Source organism: Protopterus annectens, chromosome 4.part0 (assembly GCF_019279795.1).
Source record: "Protopterus annectens isolate FY-2018-M chromosome 4.part0, PAN1.0, whole genome shotgun sequence".
NCBI classification, from domain to species: domain Eukaryota; kingdom Metazoa; phylum Chordata; order Ceratodontiformes; family Protopteridae; genus Protopterus; species Protopterus annectens.
Genome location: NC_056733.1, coordinates 787,847,196 through 787,869,736, shown reverse-complemented (window position 1 = coordinate 787,869,736; position 22,541 = coordinate 787,847,196). Strand labels below are relative to the sequence as shown.

The following is a 22,541-nucleotide window of genomic DNA, read 5'->3' as shown; positions in this document are numbered from 1 at the left end:
ATAGCTGCAGAATGCTTTGTAGTTGTCTTTGGAATCCGTGGCGATTTTATTTTCATAACTGGCTTTGGAGGATTTTATGAGGGATCTCAGCTTCTTGCTGAGGCTGACCAGGGAGTTCCTCCAATCTTGGGATTTTACTCTTTTGCAACAGCTTCTTCCTTCTGTTAGTATATGGCAGGGGACTACCAGATTGGCTTCCTTTTTTTTTTTTGGAGGACAGCGTCTTGGTTCTGTTGGGGATGGCATGAGCCATGCACCTGTGTATGTGCTTATACAGTGCGCATTAGTGTAAGATTCAGCAGTTGTACCTATATTTTCCATCTGCGTGGTTGTCATGAAGTTTGCCATTTCTGTCTTAAGCATGAAGTTGGCTTTGGAGTAGTTTTTGATGGTGGTTTCCTTAATGTAGGGTGGGGGTAAGATATGGATGTCTAGGGTGATTAGCTTGTAGTCCGATTTGACCAGCACGGAGCTGACCTCTGGCGTGGAACATCAGTTATCCATATTGGTAATGACCAGGTCCAGGATACTGCTGCCCCTGGTGGGGTTGTGGACAAACTGATTCAAGGCACTGTAATTTATGAATTTCTGAAAATGTTGAGCGAATGAGTTGGTACACTAGTTTTCCCGGTTAATGGAAGGGTAGCTTAAATCGCCCATAATTAAGGTATTGGGTTATACTTTTAATATTTAACTTATAAATATTTAATTAATATTTTCCAGTATCTTAAGAAATGAAAAGTGGGGGTCCTGGGGCATGGTGGGGGATCTGTAACAAGCTACAACCTGGATTGCAGTATTGCCCAGTGTTAGTTGCACTTTGATAATTTCGGATGCATTATGTTGAGCAACTAGCCTGGAGGTGTGGATATATCCTTAACGAATATGGACACACCTCCACCTTTAGTGTTTCAGTTCAGGTTAGGTGACCGAATGTTGTGGTATGAATTATAGCTGGTTAATGCAGGGGTGCTCTCTGGAACTTTGAACCAGGTCTCCGTCACTGCACAGATGTTGATGTTCTCCATTTTAAGGAGTGCCTCGAATGAGTGCATTTTGAGGTTTAGACTTCTAGCATTGAGCAGCATTACCCTCAGAGTTTGCTTGATTGTACCCGTTATGGTGGTGAATTTAGCATTTGAACCTTGCCTAAAAAAAGGCACTATAGGGGTGGCAAGAGCCTTAGCCAGTATCCGGAAGCCCAGAGGCGACAGGGGCAGGCCATCTCTGGCAAAGCATCGTGGTCTACCATTTCATCCCAGGCAGATACTCTATCCCCTTAGAATGACACCAGAAGCTTAGCCAATTGTTGAAGTCAATCATTTTGTCCTTGTACTGCGGTATCATTCTGGGTGACTGTAGGATGCTACTCAGAGCTAGGATCATACCTGCCTGAGCTACAAGATCCAAGAGCTCCTCCATATCTCTTTTCATGTAGTCCAGGGAGGTACGTTTCAGATCATTCACACCAACATCGACAATGACAGTCGTATTTGTACTTGTTGTGGAGTGACCTGAGTGTGTGCTTTATGTGGCAGATCCTGACACGTGACAGGCAGCTGACAGTAACTTTCTCCTTGTTTAGCCTGGTGAGTTGGACATCAGTGTGCTTGATTACAGAGTTGCCTACTAGTGTGCTGGGTACGTTGTTTTTGCTTATGGGCTGAGGGGCACACTGATTTTTGTGGGCTGCCATTTGGGTAGTGTTGGGGGGTGGTGGTTGTCTGATTATTCTCATCTCTAGAACACGGATATGCAACTTGGCCTCTTCAGTGTTCCAACTACCTTGGACCTTTTCCCACAGGAAATGCCCCCTCCCCCCCAAAAAAAATCTGGGAAGCATCCATGACTATGGCCTTGTGCTGAGGGAGGACTAAAGGATGGCCTTGTAATACCAGTTGCAATTGCATCTACCAGTAAAGATACCGTTTGCATACTTGAGTTCTTATCTTCAATGACATGGGTCGAGAAGGCATTGACCACTGTACTGCTAGCACCCATTGTACAAGTCTCGTGTGGAATTTCAGTAAGGGAACTAAAATTATTCCTGCTGACACCAGGGCCTGTATAATCAATTGCTCTGAAAATTCTGGTACTGCAAATTATTTTTCTGGCCTACATCCTTACCGTTTGCACTCTTGACAGAGGGAGAGAAGCTATTATATAGTGTTGAACACTCCTATGAATTCTAATCTCTGGGTTGAGACTTTGTGAAACCTGTTGTAAAATGAAGTTATATACATGTACTTACCATAGCGTTCCATTTGAAAAGTTGATTTTCCTAGGGCGAAGTGGCAACATGCTGTCCCCTTAGGTGGTAGGATGGCAGGCTCCAGCCCAGAGAGAGAGGGAGCCAGGACAGACTTAGACTATGAAAGCGTCAGAGGTCTCAAATGGGCCAAGAGGACCCTCTCCACCATGTCAAAGGCAGAAGGTAAACAGATCCCCAAAGCCAGGATGGCCAAGGCCAGTTCAGCTACTCCCTGTGCTGAGGGAGGAGTCGGAGCAGCGCCTCCAGACGCCGAACTACAAGAGGAAGAGGCTACTCTGAAGGCCTCAAACTCTGTGCTCTTTCCCCTTGGATCAGATGCCAAGGTTTCGGCTCCGGGAGTCAATCGGCCCCAAAAAAGTTGGGGCCGACCCATTCAGGGCAACAGTCAGTGCATCTGGGCTCAGATGAATTTCTGCATCATCCTGTCCACCACAGCTTCAAACAGGCTCAGAGAGGACCGGATGGAAAATGCCACAGACCCAGGCCTGTAGTGTTTACACCGGGGAGAGGCCAAGGAGGAAGATCGACCTAGAGTGACCTCAGGCGAGAAGTGAGGTGACTGGAGTTGAAGAGAGCCCAAGCTCGGATTTGGCAGGTCTTGGCCAGGGGCTCGGCCGAGGAACGGCAGTCTGCTTTCTAGGCCGGTCCTGCTCCTTATGGAAGTGCTTCTCCCCATCACCGGCCATCTTGGCAGGAGACTGAGTCCCACAGGCTGGGGCTGAGGAAGATGAAGTGGAGGCCTCCCAAACAGGGGGGGCTTTTAGAATTAGCTTATTCCTGCTGTCCATCAATGCATGGTTGAAGCCTGTGTAGATCAAACAGGATGTGCCTAGGTGGGGGAACACCTGCCACAGAGTGTAGCCATCTGAAGGGCGTAGTTTATGGCCACACACTGTGCATTTCCTGAAAGCCGGCTTTGGAGTCTCAACAATGGCCAACAGGAAACAGATAAACACAATAACTAGGAGGGAGAAAGGAAGCAAAGGGTTTTTTTTTTTTTTTTTTTTGGGTTAAGCACAGAACTGACACCTGAGTACAAAAGGAGGAGTAGAGAAAAAGAAACAGAGAACAGGAAAGAGATGAAAGATCCATAAAATTAACACTTACCCACAGAGGTAACTCGAAGCTATAGGATCACGCTGCTGTTTGAACGTGCAGCAAATGAGATCTGAGGGTAGGGGAGAGAGAGAGGGGCATTGCGGGTAAGGGAGGAGCTTGAAGCTTGGATCTGAAGCTGAAGCATGGGGCAGAGTTGGAGTCATGCCCGATCTGGGTCCCTCAGGCTGAAGATCAAATGAAAACTTCAGATTTTATGGATATTCAGAAATGTAAATAAGTCTGTAGAAAGAGATCTCGTGCATCTATTAGTGGATACCTGGTCGTGGTGGCAATGAGCCAGTCTAAATATAGGAACACCTGGAATCCCTGCAGTTTCAAGTGAGTTACTACTGCCTTACATTTGGTGAGCACTCTGGGGGCTGCTGTAAGGCCGAAGGACAGTGCTCTGAACTGGTACCGACTGGTTCCCAGCCAGAAGCATTAGTACCTTCCAGTTAGTCTGTTAATTTTTTGAGATAGTACTCACGCAAACTCTATCCAGCGCATACAAATTGTCCATGCCTAGAAAGGGCAGAATGGACTGAACCGTGACCATTCATCCAATCCCATTTTCTTTGGCATTAAAAAGAATCTTGAGTAAGTTCCAGACTATTTGGTCTGGTGGGATCTTTTGGATGACTCTCTTACCAGCATTTGGATTTTTAGTGCTGGTGCTTTCCTCCGATTGGAACAGGAGGAAATTTTCTTAATGGATGAGGTAGGGAAAAGGGAACTGCATGACCTGTGGCAATGATTGTCTGCACCCAACTGTCTTTTGTTGTATCTAGCCAAGCTCTCCAGAGGTGGGCAATCAGGCCTCCTTTCAGGAGTGCTGAAAGGTTCTGTCGGAAAAGGAATCTCTAGACCTCTGGTTTTGCAGGCTTCCTCTGCCATGGGAGCACCACCGTCCATTATACCTGTCCCCTCTGCTCTGGGGGAGCCATATTCATATATGTCCTGTAAAGGACCCTGGGACTTTCTGAACCACATTTTTCGACCACCCCGTTGATTCCTGGTAAAGGTCCTTTGAAGGGTTGAAAAACACACACCTATTGTAGAGGATTTTTCTCGCTCATACCTGGAGTGTGTCCTTCACTGTGGGGACAAATAAGTGCCATCAAAAGGAGCACTGATGAATGAAAACTTGGACTCCGCAAAAATCACACAGGAGCATCCAGGCATGCCTCCTGATGGAAATACCTGCACCCACAGCTCGTAAGGCACCCTCTCTGCAGTGTGTGAGATAAGCATCATGAACAAATTAGATATAGCTTGCTTGTAGGGTAGCCAACAGAGACTATTGAAGACTGAGCCTCAGCAGTTTAGGTTCCAGTGATTTTGACAGCACTTTAATCAAATTTTTTGAAGTCTTATAAAATGTACCAGACAGTTCAGCAATCTGAGTGCAAAGTCTCTAAAGCATAAACACTTCCCAAATATGTCAATCGCCTTAGACCCTCTATTAGGAGAATGGGGGATGGAATTCTGTTCAGCAAGTTCCTTTTTTGTAGCTGCCAGCACAACTATGCATCAACTGGTACCCCTTTACCCCAAAATTCTCTTCCTACTAGTGGAGCCAGAATTGGTTTCTTGCGGGTTGACTCAATCAAATCAGGTTCCTTCCATGCCAGCCTAAAGATAAAATCAATGAGCTCATTGGCAGATGAGTAACCCAGGAGGTAGACGGGCCAGCTCCAAAGGCTTCCAGAAACACTGATTCCTCTGAAGGGTCTTGGGAAGACCAGCCACCCTACTGCTTAGGGATCTCAATAATGTCCCCAAATTACATGTTTTCAGGTTGTGATTTTGGGGACCCTCTCCATCAAAATCAATACATTCAGTAAGGAGAGACCAAGTGCCTCCTTTTCCACTTTCTCTTCCTAGAGGCTTCCTCTGTGGGATGGTCCAGTGAGGTATCAGAAGAGATCAGGATGCCTTGCTGGGTAGTCTGGAAGCTTTGAGCTGACTGTCCCTGTGGAGTAGAATGTTGAGGGTCACAGTGCAAGTCATCTGAGAAGTAGAGGTTAGATCCGAGGAAGTAGAACCCATCTGTCCTGCCGAAACAGAGAACACACTCTTCACAACTTCAAAGGCAGATGACTCCAGACAGAAGGAAGAAAATGGAGCCAAGAATGCAAGCTTCTGGCCCATCACCTCCCTCCACTCCAAAAAACTCACCAGAGGCGCAAGTCAGAGCCAAGCTGTCCAGTGCCAGGGCTCAGAGAAACAGGTAGCTCTAAAAACCTCAGTTTCAAGAGGGATGCTTTGGTTCAGTCATCAGGCTCCGAAGAAGCTGGAACAGGTGAACTCAGAGCAGCATTCGGATCCAAAGAAAGCTTTCTTCGGATCTGTACTATACAGACCTGGAAGACTCAGAACCAAGTACTCTAAGCCACAGACTGGATTATAGGGGGTATAACGGGTGCAGTAGTGGGCAATTGGGCTTTCTGACCCTAAGTTGGGAGGGTGGCTCAATGGCTAAGGTGTTTGCCTTACAAACACAAGGTGCAGGGTTTGAGTCTCAAGGGATAATTAGCTAGGCTTAAAATAGCTCGCATGGGCAGTTAGCTTAGTACTAAACTATGAACCTAAGTGTTGGGAGCCATGAGAATTCCCATCTGAATCTGCGCCACAAGAAGTTTCCTTATTCTCTCCACATCTGCTTCAGTGAGACTCCTACAAGTATGAGAAGATACCAGGGATGGAGATTTAGAACACCTTCCCAAAAAAGGGGAAGGCAGTCTAGAAGGAACTGGGTCCAAATTGTGTGTGTGTGTGGGTGGGGGGGGGGTATGTGGTTCTGGGTACAGGCTTCTGATACAAGACTGTAGGATCTGACAGATTTAGTTGGATCCAAAGAACGTCGGATCTTAAGTTTTGGATCCAATTTCTGTACTTTTTTGGAAGATGTGGAATACTTGAAAGGTTTAGAACTCCTCAATGGGTCTTTAACTTTGTTTGGAGGGATTGAGAGCCAGTGATGGTTTCAGAAAACAAGGTTGACAGCAAACCTTTTAATATTAATTTCATCTGTCAGCAAGAGCACAAGGGTTAAACTTACTGCAAACTTTGCACTGTCTTTAAATATGGGCCCAAGCAATATACGCAAAGAAAATGGTCAGATACATGGAATTTGTGCCAACACTAATTTCTTGAATCCCAAATGACCTTTTTCGGACATCCTGTCAGAGATATCAAAAACAAAATATATAACTTTTTTTCCCACTAAACTAAGAAAGGACAGACAAGTAAAGTATCACCAATAGTACTGAAGAAATTACACCAAGTGCAAGAAATAGAAATGAAACTAGGCCTACCAACAATGGTACGTAGAAATTACACTAACAAGTGTACGAACAGAGTTTAGTAACAAACTATAAAAAGGTACATGTTTAACAAAATAACTGTTTAAAAAGGAATATCCCACTAACTCGAGAGTGGAAGGCGATCATGTCTAGACACTAAAGCGGCAAATGAGATCCGAGGAACATTAGGGGTAGGCGCATTAATGGTAGGGATTCTGAAGGCCACAAGCTTGTGTAACAGCAGAGCCAGATCAGAGGAACCCATTAGTTGAGGAATGAATGAAAACTGATACCAGATCTTGTCTTTTAGTCAGCCCAGCTTGAGCTGCAGGTCTGGGCTCACAGAAGGTGCCCTGAATCTTTGGAAGCTGGATAGCTGCTGTATCTTTGGCAGGATATAACTAAGGTTACCGCAGCTGTGATCAATATGATCAGGGTCTATTAATCTCTGAACACAAATGCTGAATTACAAGGGGGGGGGGGGGCATAGTAAAGTTTAATCCGGCGGAGAAGGAGGAATCCCTTGAAAAGGAGGAAGGGGCACCCACTGCCGTTAAGTATCCCTGACAGATCACACTCAGAACCAACTGGTCTAAGACTACCTCTTGCCAAGGAGAGGTATGTGGATCCAGACTTTGGGAAAAACAAAGCACTGGCAAAGGAAATGGGGGGGGGGGTTACAGTTGTGTACAGTCACACATAAGGCTATCAGTGTTTCTGGGAAACTCCCTACTCTCTTCTGGGGCTTCACTGGCATTTTTTGAATGTCTCCTTAGAAGCTTGCATAGGGCGTTTTATTAAAACAGATCATGAATAATGGGAGAAACATGTAAAATACATGAAGGCTAAAAACTGAGTTACCCCTTCAATCAGCTCCCCCTTCTCATCACATCTTTTCAGGACCTCAGTAACAGATGGCCTCAAAACTCTCACATCAAAGGGAAAAGTCAAACTGTTACTTTTATCTTCAGGAAATGTTGACAATACACCCATGCAAAGCCTCTCAAACCAGACCCAGTAGCTGCTCATTTGAAAGTATCAGACGAGTCATAAGCACACTTCAAAGAATGCTTGATTTCTTGGGAAACAGAAGCATTAAGAGTATGCAGAGAAGACTTGCCCCTCAGAAGGGAAGACAGCAGTAATGCTCCTCCTTTTCCAAAAGCAAGCAAGCAAAGATTTTAGTGTGTGCTTGACAATTAAGAATCCTAAAAATAAGGGAGTGGCACAGGAATACACTTTTCCAAATTTATCAAAAGCTTTTCCATCCATATTAGAAGGGGAATGATTGCCATTTACTAAATGTTTAGCTGCAGAAGGATTTAAATGACAATCTCTGCAGGATTAGATCTGGAATCAGAAAATGGGTTAAAGTAAAGAAATGAGAAGTTATGTACCTACCATAACGTTCCATGTTAGTTGTCTTCTCTCGCCTTCTTTCTTGCTTGATGGGTTCGGAGCCGATCCTAGGCTCCGACTCGGCACTTGCTAAGCTCGAGAGTCACTTTTACCAGCTCGAGGCAGCCCCATATCCCATGATGCAAGGCGGTAAGTACCCAGATCTCGTTTGTTGTCCATAGGCAATAACACCTAGCATAAAAAACTTCCCAAAAGGAAGAAAGAAGGCAGAGAAAAAGCCTGAAGGATGGGTTAGGAAGACCAGAACTGTATGGTCTTAAGAAGCATTCTTCCATGTAGAGAGAAAAGGTCTGTCCAGGCCTGGGGGAAGGAGGGAGGGTCGAAGAAGGAGAGAGAAGACAACTAACATGGAACGTTATGGTAGGTACATAACTTCTCAATGTTAAGTTGTCAATCTCGCCTTCATTCTTGCTTGATGGGACCGTCCTAGCACCTCTATCCTGGGTGGCTCAATGGAACAGACTCTTGAGAACTGTAGAGCCAAAACTGGCTCTGTCCCTGGAGGCCAAATCCAATTTGTAATGAGAAACAAAGGTATGAGGAGTGGCCCAAGTGGCTGCTGCACAAATAGTGTCTAATGGAAGTCTAGCTTGAAAAGCTGTGGAAGTGGCTAAGCTTCTGGTTGAATGCGCTTTAGGTTTCGAACACAGCTGTTTTCCCCTGAGCTGATATATTTCAGAGATGACAGAAGAAAGCCATCTAGATAAGGTCACTTTTGAGATGGGAAGGCCTTTTTTGTTATCAGCATAAGAAACAAAGAGCTGATCGGATTTCCTGAATTGTTTTGTTCTGTCCAAATAATATCAGAGTTGGCGGTGAACATCAAGATAATGTAACTTTTGTTCCGATCTGTTTGAGTAGTTTGGGAAAAATACAGGAAGGTCAACAGACTGATTCAAATTACTCTGAGGCGACCTTAGGCAAAAAGGTCGGATTAGTTCTCAATGATACTCTGTCTTTGTGGAAGACCAAATAGGGGGGACGAACAGAGAGAGCATGAAGTTCAGATACCCTCCTAGCAGATGTAATAGCAACCAGGAATAAAGTTTTCCATGAAAGAAATTTCAGGGAACATGAAACAGCTGGCTCAAAGGGAGGAAGAAATCAAGGATGTCAGCACTAAATTTAGGTCCCATTGAGGAGGAGGACTCCTGATTGGAGGTTTCAGGAGAAAAATTCCTTTTAAGAAGGCTCTACAAAGCCTGTGGGACATAATGTTGTGATCTGCGAACCCGACATGAAAGTTCGAGATAGCAGCCAACTGAACTTTGACCGTGGAAGAAGAAGAGCCCGCGTGAAAGATTTCCACTAAGAAATCCAAAACTGCTTGTACTGGAGCAGTAAAGGGATCAATATTTTTAGCTTTTGCCCAACAAGAAAAGCGTTTCCATTTGCTGGTATAAATCCTTCTAGTAGAGGATTTTAGGGAAGCTACTATGATGTCCCTAACAGGATTAGAGATCATAGGAAGCAATTGGAACAACCATGCTGTGAGGTTGAGAGAAGGGATAGACCGTGCAGCTGACCCGATTGGTGAATCAGAAGGTCTGGTACTGGGTCCAGATGCCACGGCTGCACCAAAAGGTGGCGATGGAGGAACGGAAACCAAATCTGTCGAGGCCAATAGGGAGCAATGAGAATCATTTTGGCTCTCAAAACGGTGGCTTTCTGGAGTACTTGTGGAATCAGCGGAAAAGGAGGAAAGGCATAAAGAAGTCCTTGGGGCCAATCCTGGGTTAGAGCGTCACTGGGGGGATGGCCTGGCAGTGGGAAGAGAGAAAAGAAGTCTGGGCATTTGCTGTTTTGGGGAGTAGCAAAAAGATCGCAACATGGGCGGCCCCATTCTAGAAAAATCTCCTCCACTATAGATTGTTTGAGAGACCACTCGTGAGGCATGAGAATAGCTCTGCTCAATATGTCCGCTAAAATGAGAAGTTATGTACCTACCATAACGTTCCATGTTAGTTGTCTTCTCTCGCCTTCTTTCTTGCTTGATGGGTTCGGAGCCGATCCTCGGCTCCGACTCGGCACTTGCTAAGCTCGAGAGTCACTTTTACCAGCTCGAGGCAGCCCCATATCCCATGATGCAAGGCAGTAAGTACCCAGATCTCGTTTGATGACAAAAGGGCAATAGCACCTAGCATAATAACTTCCCAAAGGAAGAAAGAGAAAGAGAAAAAAAAAACCTGCAGGATGGTAGAAGGACCAGATCTGTATGGTCTTCAGAAGTATAATTCCTTGTAGAGAAGGTCTGTCCAGGCCTGGGGGAAGGAGGGAGGGTCGCAAGAAAGAAGGCGAGAGAAGACAACTAACATGGAACGTTATGGTAGGTACATAACTTCTCAATGTTAAGTTGTCAATCTCGCCTTCATTCTTGCTTGATGGGACCGCGTCCCTAGCACCTCTATCCTGGGTGGCTCAATGGAACAGACTCTTGAGAACGGTAGAGCCAAAACTGGCTCTGTCCCTGGAGGCCAAATCCAATTTGTAATGGGAAACAAATGTATGAGGAGTGGCCCAAGTGGCCGCTGCACAAATAGTGTCTAAAGGAAGTCTAGCTTGAAAGGCTGTAGAAGTAGCTAAGCTTCTGGTTGAATGTGCTTTAGGTTTCGAGCACAGCTGTTTTCCCCTGAGCCGATAAATTGAGATGACCGAAGAAAGCCATCTAGATAAGGTCACTTGATCGGATTTCCTGAATTGTTTTGTTCTGTCCAAATAATATCTGCGTTGGCGGTGGACATCAAAATAATGTAATTTTTGTTCCGATCTGTTTGAATAGTTTGGAAAAAATACAGGGAGATCAATGGCTTGATTCAAATTAGTCTTTGAGGTGACCTTAGGCAAAAAGGTCGGGTTAGTTCTCAATGATACTGTGTCTTTGTGGAAGACCAAATAGGGGGGGCGAACAGATAGAGCATGAAGTTCAGACACCCTCCTAGCCGATGTAATAGCAACCAGGAATAAAGTTTTCCATGAAAGAAATTTCAGGGAACAAGAAACAGCTGGCTCGAAGGGGGGAAGAATCAAGGATGTCAGCACTAAATTTAGGTCCCATTGAGGAGGAGGACTCCTGACTGGAGGCTTCAGGAGGAAAATTCCTTTCAAGAAGGCTCTACAAAGCTTGTGGGACATAATGTTGTGATCTGCGAACCCGACATGAAAGTTCGAGATAGCTAACTGAACTCTAACAGTGGAAGAAGAGGAGGCCGCGTGAAAAATCTCCGCTAAGAAATCCAAAACTGCTTGAACTGGAGCAGTGAAGGGATCAATATTCTTGGCTTTAGCCCAATAAGAAAAACGTTTCCATTTGCTCGTATAAATCCTCCTGGTAGAGGATTTTAAGGAAGCTACTATGATGTCCCTAACAGGGTTAGAGATCATAGGAAGCCTGGCTAAGGAAGGTAGTGGAGCAACCATGCTGTGAGGTTGAGAGAAGGGATAGACCGGTGCAGCTGACCGGATTGGTGAATCAGAAGATCTGGCACTGGGTCCAGATGCCACGGCTGCAGCAAAAGGTGACGATAGAGGAACGGAAACCAAATTTGTCGAGGCCAATAAGGAGCAATGAGAATCAATTTGGCTCTCAAAACGGTTGCTTTCTGGATAACTTGAGGGATCAGAGGAAATGGAGGAAAGGCATAAAGAAGTCCCTGGGGCCAATCCTGGGTCAGAGCGTCTCTGGGGGGATGGCCTGGCAGTGGGAAGAGAGAGAGAGAGAAGAAGTCTGGGCATTTGCTGTTTTGGGGAGTAGCAAAAAGATCGCAACATGGGCGACCCCATTCCAGAAAAATCTCTTCCACTATAGATTGTTTGAGAGACCACTCGTGAGGCATGAGAATAGCTCTGCTCAATCTGTCCGCTAAAATGTTGGTTTTCCCAGGGATGTGCGTTGCTACTAGAAACCGATGAGAGGAGATCGCCCATTGCCAAAGTCTGAGCGCTTCTCGACACAAGGGGTAGGACTTGGTTCCGCCCTGTTTGTTGATATACCAAACTACAGACATGTTGTCTGTGTGGACTGCAATTGTCCCTACGGGAAGAAAGTCGTTGAGGGCTTGCAACGTTAAAAGCACTGCTCTCATCTCTAGGACATTTATGTGCAGGTGGTATTCGAAAGGCTGTCACGTCCCATGAACCATCCTGCCCTGATAATGACCCCCCCCACCCGATCAGTGAGGCATCCGTAGTGACAGTGGCTACCGGGGATGGGGGGTACAAAGTGTCTGCCTTGGTGAATCTGGGGAGAAGTGATCCACCAAGCAAGATGATTCTTGCAAATCTGTGTCACCAATATTTGGTGACGCAATGGAAGTTGTTGGCAAGACCACTGAGTGAACAACATCCATTGAAGAAGGCGCATATAGAAGCGAGCCAGGGGAAGAAGGGTAATGGCCACAGCCATGAGGCCTAACACCTTTAGAACCATTCTGGCCTGTACTTTCTTGTTGGCTAGAATGATCCTGACGTGAGTTTGAATGTCTGAGATTCTTTGATCTGTAAGGGTAGCTGACATCCGAACAGTGTTTAAGTTTGCGCCTATGAAAGTAATAGACTGGCAGGGCAATAAGGATGATTTTTCGGAGTTGATCGAGATGCCCAATTGAGAACAAAGATTTATTGTGTAATCCCTGGCTTGAAGAAGCTGATGCCTGGTGGTGGCTGAAAGGAGCCAGTCGTCGAGATACGGAAACACCTGGAATCCTTGACGTCTCAGGTGAGCCGTGACCACTGCCATACATTTGGTGAACACTCTGGGGGCTGTAGTGAGACCAAAGGGCAGGGCTCTGAACTGGAAATTACTGGACCCCAGCCGAAAGCGGAGAAATCTCCTGGAGCGTCTGTGAATTTTTATGTGATAGTACGCATCCTAAAGATCTATTGAGCACATCCAGTTGTCCTTCTGTAAGAAAGGCAGAATTGACTGAAGAGTGACCATTCGGAATCTTGTCTTCCTCACAGACTTGTTGAGTCTGCTGATTTCCAATATTGGTCTCCAGTCTCCCGTCTTTTTGGGGACCAAAAAGAACCTTGAGTAGATTCCGGGCTCTTAATGATCTGTTGTAACTGGCTGAATGGCTCTTTTTTGCAGTAGTTTGAAGACTTCTAACTCTGCAATTTCCCTTAGACCGGGTGGTACATCTGGAAGGGAATTTGAGTGATAGAAAGGACTTTCCTCGAAAGGAATTTTGTAACCCTCGGATATGATCGACTGTACCCCATCTGTCTTGAGTGAGGGAACGCCAGGCTTCTGGGTACAGCGATAGTCTTCCCCCGACTGCCTCCAAGGATGGACAGCCGGGCAACATCTCAGGGATGCTGAAAGGGCTCGTCAGAGAGGCTCTCTGCTTCCCTGGTTTTGTGGACCCCCTCTGCCTCTAGAGCGGCGTCTGTTATTGTTACCCCCTCTGCCTCTAGGGGTAAACTGACCACGTGAATCCGGCGTGACTCCTTGGGATTTGCGGAACCACATTTTGCCACCCTTCTGCCCTTTGGGGTAAGGTCTAGAAGGGGTGGAAAAACGGACCCCTATGGCAGAAAGAGTCTTGCCGTCCTGCTCACACCTGGTCAACGTTTCTTTCACTTGAGGGCCAAACAAAGCTGACCCATCAAAGGGAGAGTTTGTGAAGGGCGCCTTAAAGGGATCTGCAAAATTACAGAGCCGCATCCAGGCTTGGCGTCTAAGAGCCACACCTGTACCTGCGGCCCTACTCGCTCCATCTGCAGCATATGATATCAGTCGCATGGAGGAGTTAGCAATAGAGTTAAGGGTTCCTAGCTGCGAAGCAATTTTTTCTTGAGCCCCTGCAGCTGTAAGATCCTGTACTACTTCACCTAGCTCCTTAAGGATATCCCTCTGGAGTCTGGTGAAGTGACATAGGTAATTCAGCGAACGCATAGCAAAGGTCGCTGAAGAGAACATCCGCTTACCATACCTATCCATGGTCCTAGAGTCCTTATTAGGAGGATGGACAGGTACGGAAGGATCTGCAAGTTCCTTCTTAGTGGCAGCCGCCACCACCATGGCATCAGCAGGGACACCTTTCATGAGGAATTGCTTGTCCGACGGGGCAGTAATAAATTTAGAAGGCCTCCTACGGACTGGCTCTACAGAGTCAGGAGCAGCCCACGCCTTTCGAGCAATAACCTGCATAAGGGGGTCGAAAGGCGGAGACACCCAGGAGGTGGAGGGCCGAGATCCAAACGCCTCCAGGTAAACTGATTCATCCTCAGAGGGATTATTGGTGGGCCAGTTTCCCCTCTGTCTAAGGAGTTCTAGGATGTCTGAGAAGGAGACATCCTCAGAGGGGGATCTTGGAGATCCCTCTGACTCATCTAAGTCAGTATCTGAAGTGATAGACTCGGGGGACTCTACGTGTTTCCTCTTACAGGTCCTCTTTCACGGAGGATCTCCTGACAGATCAGGAGAATCCTCGGAAGAGGGGGTTCTTCCCAGTGGGGAAACCTGAGGCGGAGGATCTCTGGGTCCGGGAGCAAGAGAAGTGGTAGAGATGTCGACAGGCACCATAGAGGGAGGAGCTAAGGGAACAGACTGCTGGCTGAGTCCAGTGGCCAGCACACTCTTCATCACCTCGAAGGCTCCCCTCCCAGGGAGGTCAGAGAGAACCCGTTCCGAAGAACCAGGAACACCAGGACACACCGAAAAGGAGGGCTCCGAGGCAGATGTCGGAGCCGAGCTCACCAAGGCCGAGGCTCCAAGGGGAAGAGTGGGGTCGGACAAGGGTCCGATGCCACTCACCCCCTCGGAGGAGACCAGGGAAGCCCGATCACCGAATCCCTCTAAGGAAGGTCTCGAAGAGGAGATAAGAGTAGAGGCTGAAGGAGCAGAAGGGGGTATATCTGTCCCTCAGCCGTAGCAGAAACCATTCCCGAAGACTCCAATTCCAAACTCTGGGGTAGAGTCGAAGGAGGAACTGCAATGGGGTGTGGACTAATAGTCGTCTGTTGAGACTGACTATGTAGCATTTGGGCCAGTGCCTGTGATTTTAATAATCTACTGACCACTCTCTCTAAATCACGGTCAGAAAGCCTGGATGACCTGGATGATCGACTCCGATGGCTCCGTTCCGAGAGGAGAGGAGAAGCCGGAGCCGAGAGTATCAGTTCCAAGGAAGGGGACCTAGACCTCTTCCTCGAAGGAACCATCGGAGCCGACGAAACCATGGAAACTGTCGGAGCCGACAACTTTTCGGCACCGACAGAAAGTTTCGATGCATCGGCTCCGGCCGGAGCCGATACAGACAAAAAAGTAAGGGTGTCTGAGCCGGTCGGCGCCGACACCGAAGCCTGAGCCACATGGTGATCGGAACCGATCAGAGCAGACACCAAAGTGGTCGAACCAGAATCGGCACCGAAGGTTTGTGCAAACCAGAATCGGCTCCAGCCGGAGCCTATCTCGACTCTGAAAGAGTCGGAGCAGAGGCCGCAGGCTTGGAAACAGAAGCCTGGGCCTTGGAAGACTTAGAAGTCTTAGATAGAGCCGACTTAGCCGGGGAGCCCTCCGGCTTAAGAAGGCCCCTCAAAATAAGCTTATTTCTCCTTTCCTGCAGGACTCTCTGGCTAAAAGAATGACAAATCGCACAGGAGTCCTGCAGGTGGAGAGGTCCAAGGCAGTATAAGCAAGAAGTGTGACCGTCTGTCAAAGACATCTTCTGACAGCACGAGTCACACTTCTTAAAGCCTGAGACCCTTTCCTTAGACATGGTGTAAACACACACACACACAACACCTGTCCAGGAAAAATTACAATCCCAAAAAAAAGGGAAAAACTATTCTCTCACAAACACACACACACCCTAACAAGGGGGGGGGGGGGGATGGGATGGGAGAAGGCCTGACTAAAAACTTTTAGGAGAGAGGGAATTTTAGTCAGAAAAGGACTAAAACTAGTCAAAAACTATTAATTTTAAGTTTAAAATTAACTTTAAACTGAAAAAGGGGCAAAAGTAGTAGTGTATAAATCACTTACCAGGAGCTGGTAAAAGGAGGACCTCATCAGCGAAGCGGCAAACGAGATCTGGGTACTTACCGACTTGCATCATGGGATATGGGGCTGCATCGAGCTCTCGAGCTTAGCAAGTGCCGAGTCGGAGCCGAGGATCGGCTCCGAACCCATCAAGCAAGAATGAAGGCGAGATTGACAACTTAACATTGTTGGTTTTCCCAGGGATATGCGTTGCTACCAGAAACCGATGAGAGGAGATCGCCCATTGCCAAAGTCTGAGAGCTTCTCGACACAAGGGGTAGGACTTGGTTCCGCCCTGTTTGTTGATATACCATACTACAGACATGTTGTCTGTGTGAACTGCAATTGTTCCCAAGGGAAGAAAGTCGTTGAGGGCTTGCAACGTTAAAAGCACTGCTCTCATCTCTAGGACATTTATGTGCAGGTGGTATTCGAACGGTTGCCATGTCCCATGAACCATCCTGCCCTGATAATGCCCCCCCCCCCACCCGATCAGGGAGGCGTCCGTAGTGACAGTGGCTACCAGGGCCGGGGGTACAAAGGGTCTGCCTTGGTGAATCTGGGGAGAAGTAATCCACCATGAAAGATGATTCCTGCAAATTTGTGTCACCAATATTTGGTGACGCATTGGAAGTTGTTGTTAAGACCACTGAGTGAACAACATCCACTGAAGCAGGCGCATGTAGAAGCGAGCCAGGGGAAGAAGAGTAATGGCCGCAGCCATGAGGCCCAACACCTTTAGAACCATTCTGGCTTGCACTTTTTTGCTGGCTAGGATGATCCTCACGTGACTTTGTATATCTGAAATTCTTTGGTCTGTGAGGGTTGCTGACATCCGAACAGTGTTTAAGTTTGTGCCTATGAAAGTAATAGACTGGCAGGGCAATAAGGAGGATTTTTCAAGTTGATCGAAATTCCCAACTGAGTGCAAAGATTTATTGTGTAATCCCTGGCTTGAAGAAGTTGATGCCTGGTGGTGGCTGAAAGGAGCCAGTCGTCGAGATACGGAAACACCGGGAATCCTTGACGTCTCAGGTGAGCCGTGACCACTGCCATACATTTGGTGAACACTCTGGGGGCTGTAGTGAGACCAAAGGGCAGGGCTCTGAATTGGAAATGACTGGACCCCAGCCGAAGCGGAGAAACCTTCTGGAGCGTCTGTGAATTTTTATGTGATAGTACGCGTCCTGAAGATCTATTGAGCACATCCAGTTGTCCTTCTCTAGGAAGGGCAAAATTGACTGAAGTGTGACCATTCGAAATCTTGTCTTTCTTACAGACTTGTTGAGTCTGCTGAGATCCAATATTGGTCTCCAGTCTCCCGTCTTTTTGGGGACCAAAAAGAATCTTGAGTAGATTCCGGGCTCTGAATGGTCTATTGTAACTGGCTGAATGGCTCTTTTTTGTAGAAGTTTTCATACTTCTAACTCTGCAACTTCCCTTAGACCGGGTGGTACATCTGGAAGGGAATTTGTGAGAGAGAAGGGACTTTCCTCGAAAGGAATTTTCTAACCCTCGCATATGATCGACTGTACCCATCTGTCTTGAGTGAGGGAACGCCAGGCTTCTGGGTACAGCGATAGTCTTCCCCCGACTGCCTCCAAGGATGGACAGTCGGGCAACATCTCAGGGATGCTGAAAGGGCTTGTCAGAGAGAGACTCTCTGCTTCCCTGTTTCTGTGGACCCCCTCTGCCTCTAGGGCGGCGTCTGTTATTATTACCCCCTCTGCCTCTAGGGGTAAACTGACCACGTGTATCTGGCGTGACTCCTTGGGACTTGCGGAACCACATCTTTCCACCCTTCTGTCCTTTAGGGTAAGGTCTAGAAGGGGTGGAAAAACAGACCCCTATGGCAGAAAGAGTCTTGCCGTCCTGTTCACACCTGGTCAATGTATCCCTCACTTGAGGGCCGAACAAAGCAGACCCATCAAAGGGAGAATTTGTGAAGGATGCCTTAAAGGGATCTGCAAAATTACAGAGCCGCATCCAGGCTTGGCGTCTAAGAGCCACCCCTGTACCTGCGGCTCTACTCGCTCCATCTGCTGCATATGATATCAGTCGCATGGAGGAGTTAGCTATAGAATTAAGGATTCCTAGCTGAGAAGCAATTTTTTCTTGAGCCCCTGCAGCTGTTGGATCCTGCACTACTTCACCTAGTTCCTTAAGGATGTCCCTTTGGAGTCTGGTGAAGTGACATAAGTAGTTCAGCGAGCGCATAGCAAAGGTCGCTGAAGAGAACATCCGCTTACCATACCTATCCATGGTCCTAGAATCCTTATTAGGAGGATGGACAGGTACGGAAGGATCTGCAAGTTCCTTCTTAGTGGCAGCCGCTACCACCATGGCATCAACAGGGACATCTTTTGTAAGGAATTGCTTGTCCAAAGGGGAAGTAATAAATTTAGACGGCCTCCTAGGAACTGGCTCTACAGAGTCAGGAGCAGCCCAAGCCTTTCGAGCAATAACTTCCATAAGGGGGTCGAAAGGCGGAGACACCCAGGAGGTGGAGGGCCGAGATCCAAACGCCTCTAGGTATACCAACTCATCCTCAGAGGGATTTGTGGAGGGCCAGTTTCCCCTCTGTTTTAGGAGTTCTAGGATGTCTGAAAAGGAGACATCCTCAGAGGGGGATCTTGGGGATCCCTCCGACTCATCTAAGTCGGTATCTGAAGTGATAGACTCAGGGGAGTCCAGGTGTTTCCTCTTACAAGTCCTCTTGCGCGGAGGATCTCCTGACTGATCAGGAGAATCCTCGGAAGAGGGGGTTATTCCCAGTGGGGAAACCTGAGGCGGAGGATCTCTGGGTCCGGGAGCAAGAGAGATGGCAGAGATATCGACAGGCACTGTAGAGGGAGGAGCTAAGGGAATAGACTGCTGGCTGAGCCCAGTGGCCAGCACACTTTTCATCACCTCGAAGGCCCCCCTCCCAGGGAGGTCCGAGAGAACCCATTCCGAAGAAACCGGAACTCCGGGACCCACCGAAAGGGAAGGCTCCGAGGCAGATGTCGGAGCCGAGCTCACCAAGGCCGAGGCTCCAAGGGGAAGAGCGGGGTCGGACAAGGGTCCGATGCCACTCACCCCCTCGGAGGAGACCAGGGAAGCCTGACCACCGAATCCCTCTAAGGATGGTCTCGAAGAGGAGATAAGAGTAGATGCAGAGGGTGCAGAAGGGGGGGGGGTATCCGCCCCTCAGCCATAGCAGAAACTATACCCGAAGACTCCAGCTCCAAACTCTGAGGTAGAGTCGAAGGAGGAACTTCAAGAGGGTGTGGGCTAATAGTAGTCTGTTGAGACTGACTATGCAGCATCTGGGCCAGTGCCTGTGATTTCAATAATCTGACCACCCTCTCTAAATCATGGTCTGAAAGCCTGGATGACCTAGATGATCGGCTCCGATGGCTCCGCTCCGAGAGGAGAGGCGAGGCCGGAGCAGAGAGTATCGGTTCCAAGGAAGGAGACCTGGACCTCTTCCTCGAAGGAACCATCGGAGCCGAAGAAACCATGGATGCAGTCGGAGCAGAGGACTTTTCGGCTCCGACAGAAAGCCTCGATGCATCGGCTCCAGCCGGAGCCGATACAGACATAACTGTAACGGTGTCGGAGACGGTCGGCGCCGACACCGAAGCCTGAGCCACATGGTGGTCGGAGCCAGTCGGAGCCAACACCGATGTGACTGTAACAGTCTCGGCACCGATAGCCATCGGTGCCGAAGATTTTTGCAAACCAGGATCGGCTCCAGCCGGAGCCGATCTCGACTCCGAAGGAGTCGGAACAGAGGCCGCAGGCTTGGACACAGTAGCCTGGGCCTTGGAAGACTTTGAAGTCTTGCTTGGAGCCGATTTAGCCGGAGAGCTCTCCGGTTTAAGGAGACCCCTTAAAATCAGTTTATTTCTTCTCTCCTGCAGGACTCTCTGGCTAAAGGAATGACAAATCGCACAGGAGTCCTGCAGGTGGAGAGGTCCCAGGCAATATAAACAAGAAGTGTGACAGTCTGTCAGAGACATCTTTTGACAGCACGAGTCACACTTCTTGAAGCCTGAGACCCTCTGTTCTTTAGACATAGTGCTTTCCAAACAAACACTACACACACAGTCCCGAACCAAACTAAAATTAAAGAATTGAGAATAAAAACTCTCACACACACACCCTGACAGGGGGGGATGGGAGGGAATTAAGGCCTGACTAAAAAAGTAAAGAAGGAAATAAAAAGTTAGTCAGAAAAAGCCTCACAATTATCTAAATAGATAGAATTTTAAGGAAAAAAGAAAAATTTTTCTGATTGGGGGCTAAAAATTAGTAATAATCATCACTTACCAGGAGCTGGTAAAAGGAGGACCTCATCAGCGAAGCGGTAAACGAGATCTGGGTACTTACCGCCTTGCATCATGGGATATGGGGCTGCCACGAGCTGGTAAAAGTGACTCTCGAGCCTAGCAAGTGCCGAGTCGGAGCCGAGGATCGGCTCCAAACCCATCAAGCAAGAATGAAGGCGAGACTGACAACTTAACATCTTTATAGAATCAGACATCTTAAGTGATACAGTCTAGGTGTCAGGCGTACTACAGGCTGTAATAAAACACCCTCCAAGGCTGGAAGAGCAGTAGCAACTTGAAGAAATTCCAGTTATAAATCATTTAGAAATGCATTCAAAACATTCAATATATGTGTAATCACAAGAGTCTTTTTTTTTTTTTTTTTTTTTTTTTTTTTTTTACCAACAGCAGCAAAAATCAAGATCCTACCTGTGAGCACCTAAAGAACTGGAAAATGCAAACCCAGTATTAGTATCATCACTTGCACATATACATACTAAGTATGGGAACACAAGGAAAAAAGCAGAAAGCTGACAGAAGGGCAGAATAAACCAAATCAGATTACCCAAAAAGAGTTCTTGACAATGGTTTTAAAATTACCCTTTGTCTCACAAAAACAAAACTCAAACTCCAACACAAAGAATCTCAGCCTTAAATTCCTTCTGAACATTATATTGTAGAACTGCAGACATACTGGGGATGTTGGTGGCAGCTCATTAGTCAAAGTAATTGTAATTCTGACGGTCTGGCCACTACGTGTTTGACTCACTACTTCTGTAACCTTGCACAAGAAAGGAAAATATGAATAAGTAGACTATAAATACTGACTTATTACCATGCAGACCAATTAAAAAATTAGTTACAATAAATAAACAGTAAAAATGTGGGCTACCTTGCCTTTGCAAAACCTCTTGGAACATCTTGTGAAAGGCCTTTGGTCATCATAGCAGTGGTCAACAGTGCCCGATTTCCAAACAAGTTCCTCCTTGTGATTCCTTGCACCAATATCAATGGAGCAAAGATGAAGCTACTCAGGTGTTCTATTATCGCCTGAAGCTCACCTACTCACATCCTAACTCCCTAGCCCCAACTATGGATCTTGAGAGCGTAAGACGACATTACATTCCTAAACTACAACCCCTCCCCATAAGAAAAAAAAAACAAATCTGCATTCTGCCTCTAATAATGCAGTACAGCAAGGACAGAAGAGATGAGGGACCCTTCTACCTTACAGTACACTTATGATGCAACTTTTGTTCAGTAATGTTACAAATCAGCTGCTGTGAAGAACAGAAGCCGCAAAGTACAGCTTGGTAGAAAACAACTTTGGCTACTTTAAACTGACGGAAAATGGCACAAAATGAGAAGCTCTGATCGTCCTAAACGGGAAAGCAATGAACACAAAATGAAGAAAAATACTACACACAGACTGCCACTTTACAGGACAGTGAAACATTGTGATTCATTCTTTTGGAACAGATACTCTTCTCATCACTTACATTTTCTAATAGAATAAAATAAGAAAATTTACATGTACAATCTAGAAAATGTATTTAGTCACATTTAGAAATTACACAGACTGTGGAAATTACGTAATACCATCTACTACACAGCTGTAGTAAACTTGGGGATTACTTAACACCCAAGAAAAATCAAGTACACATCAGTCTGGATGCATAGACTTAAATGAATTACAACAGAGTAAGAACTTAGAAGTGCAGATATCCTACTTAACACTGTTGCATTACTCCTTATAACTGGGATATCCTGCCAAGGGTAGCCATACACCAGGCAAGCATAACAAAACCTTGGTCCCACCATGCACTTGCATATCCAATGTATGACCCAAGGGTGGAAGGTACATAAGGGACATATATACACAATCTCGGACCTTACTTGCCCAGAATTTTTTAAAAATTACGCAAGAGAGGTTAACAATATACAGGAGGACAGGGTCCATCAAGAAAAGGAGAAACGAAAATGCCTCACAGCCAGAGAGAAAGAAGGGGAGCATAATGTCACATTGATTACTAGGACATCTACTAGAAAGTTCTTATACAACTGTACTACAGCCTTCCAACATCACTGCTGCAGTGCTCCTTACAAATGGGACAGTACTAAAGTAATTAGAGAGACAGTAGAGGAAGACA

General features: G+C 46.8%; 1 protein-coding gene across 1 annotated transcript in view; it reads right to left on the bottom strand.

Moving 5' to 3' along the window:
• Positions 1-22,541, bottom strand: part of LOC122800343 (piwi-like protein 1) — a 785,589-nt gene that overhangs the window by 529,251 nt on the left and 233,797 nt on the right. Inside the window, exons 5-6 of the mRNA XM_044069792.1 lie at positions 20,992-21,172; positions 20,821-20,887 (exon numbers count right to left, since the gene is read on the bottom strand). Of these exons, the coding sequence (XP_043925727.1) occupies positions 20,821-20,887; positions 20,992-21,172 (248 nt within the window). The remainder of the gene's footprint in view (positions 1-20,820; positions 20,888-20,991; positions 21,173-22,541) is intronic.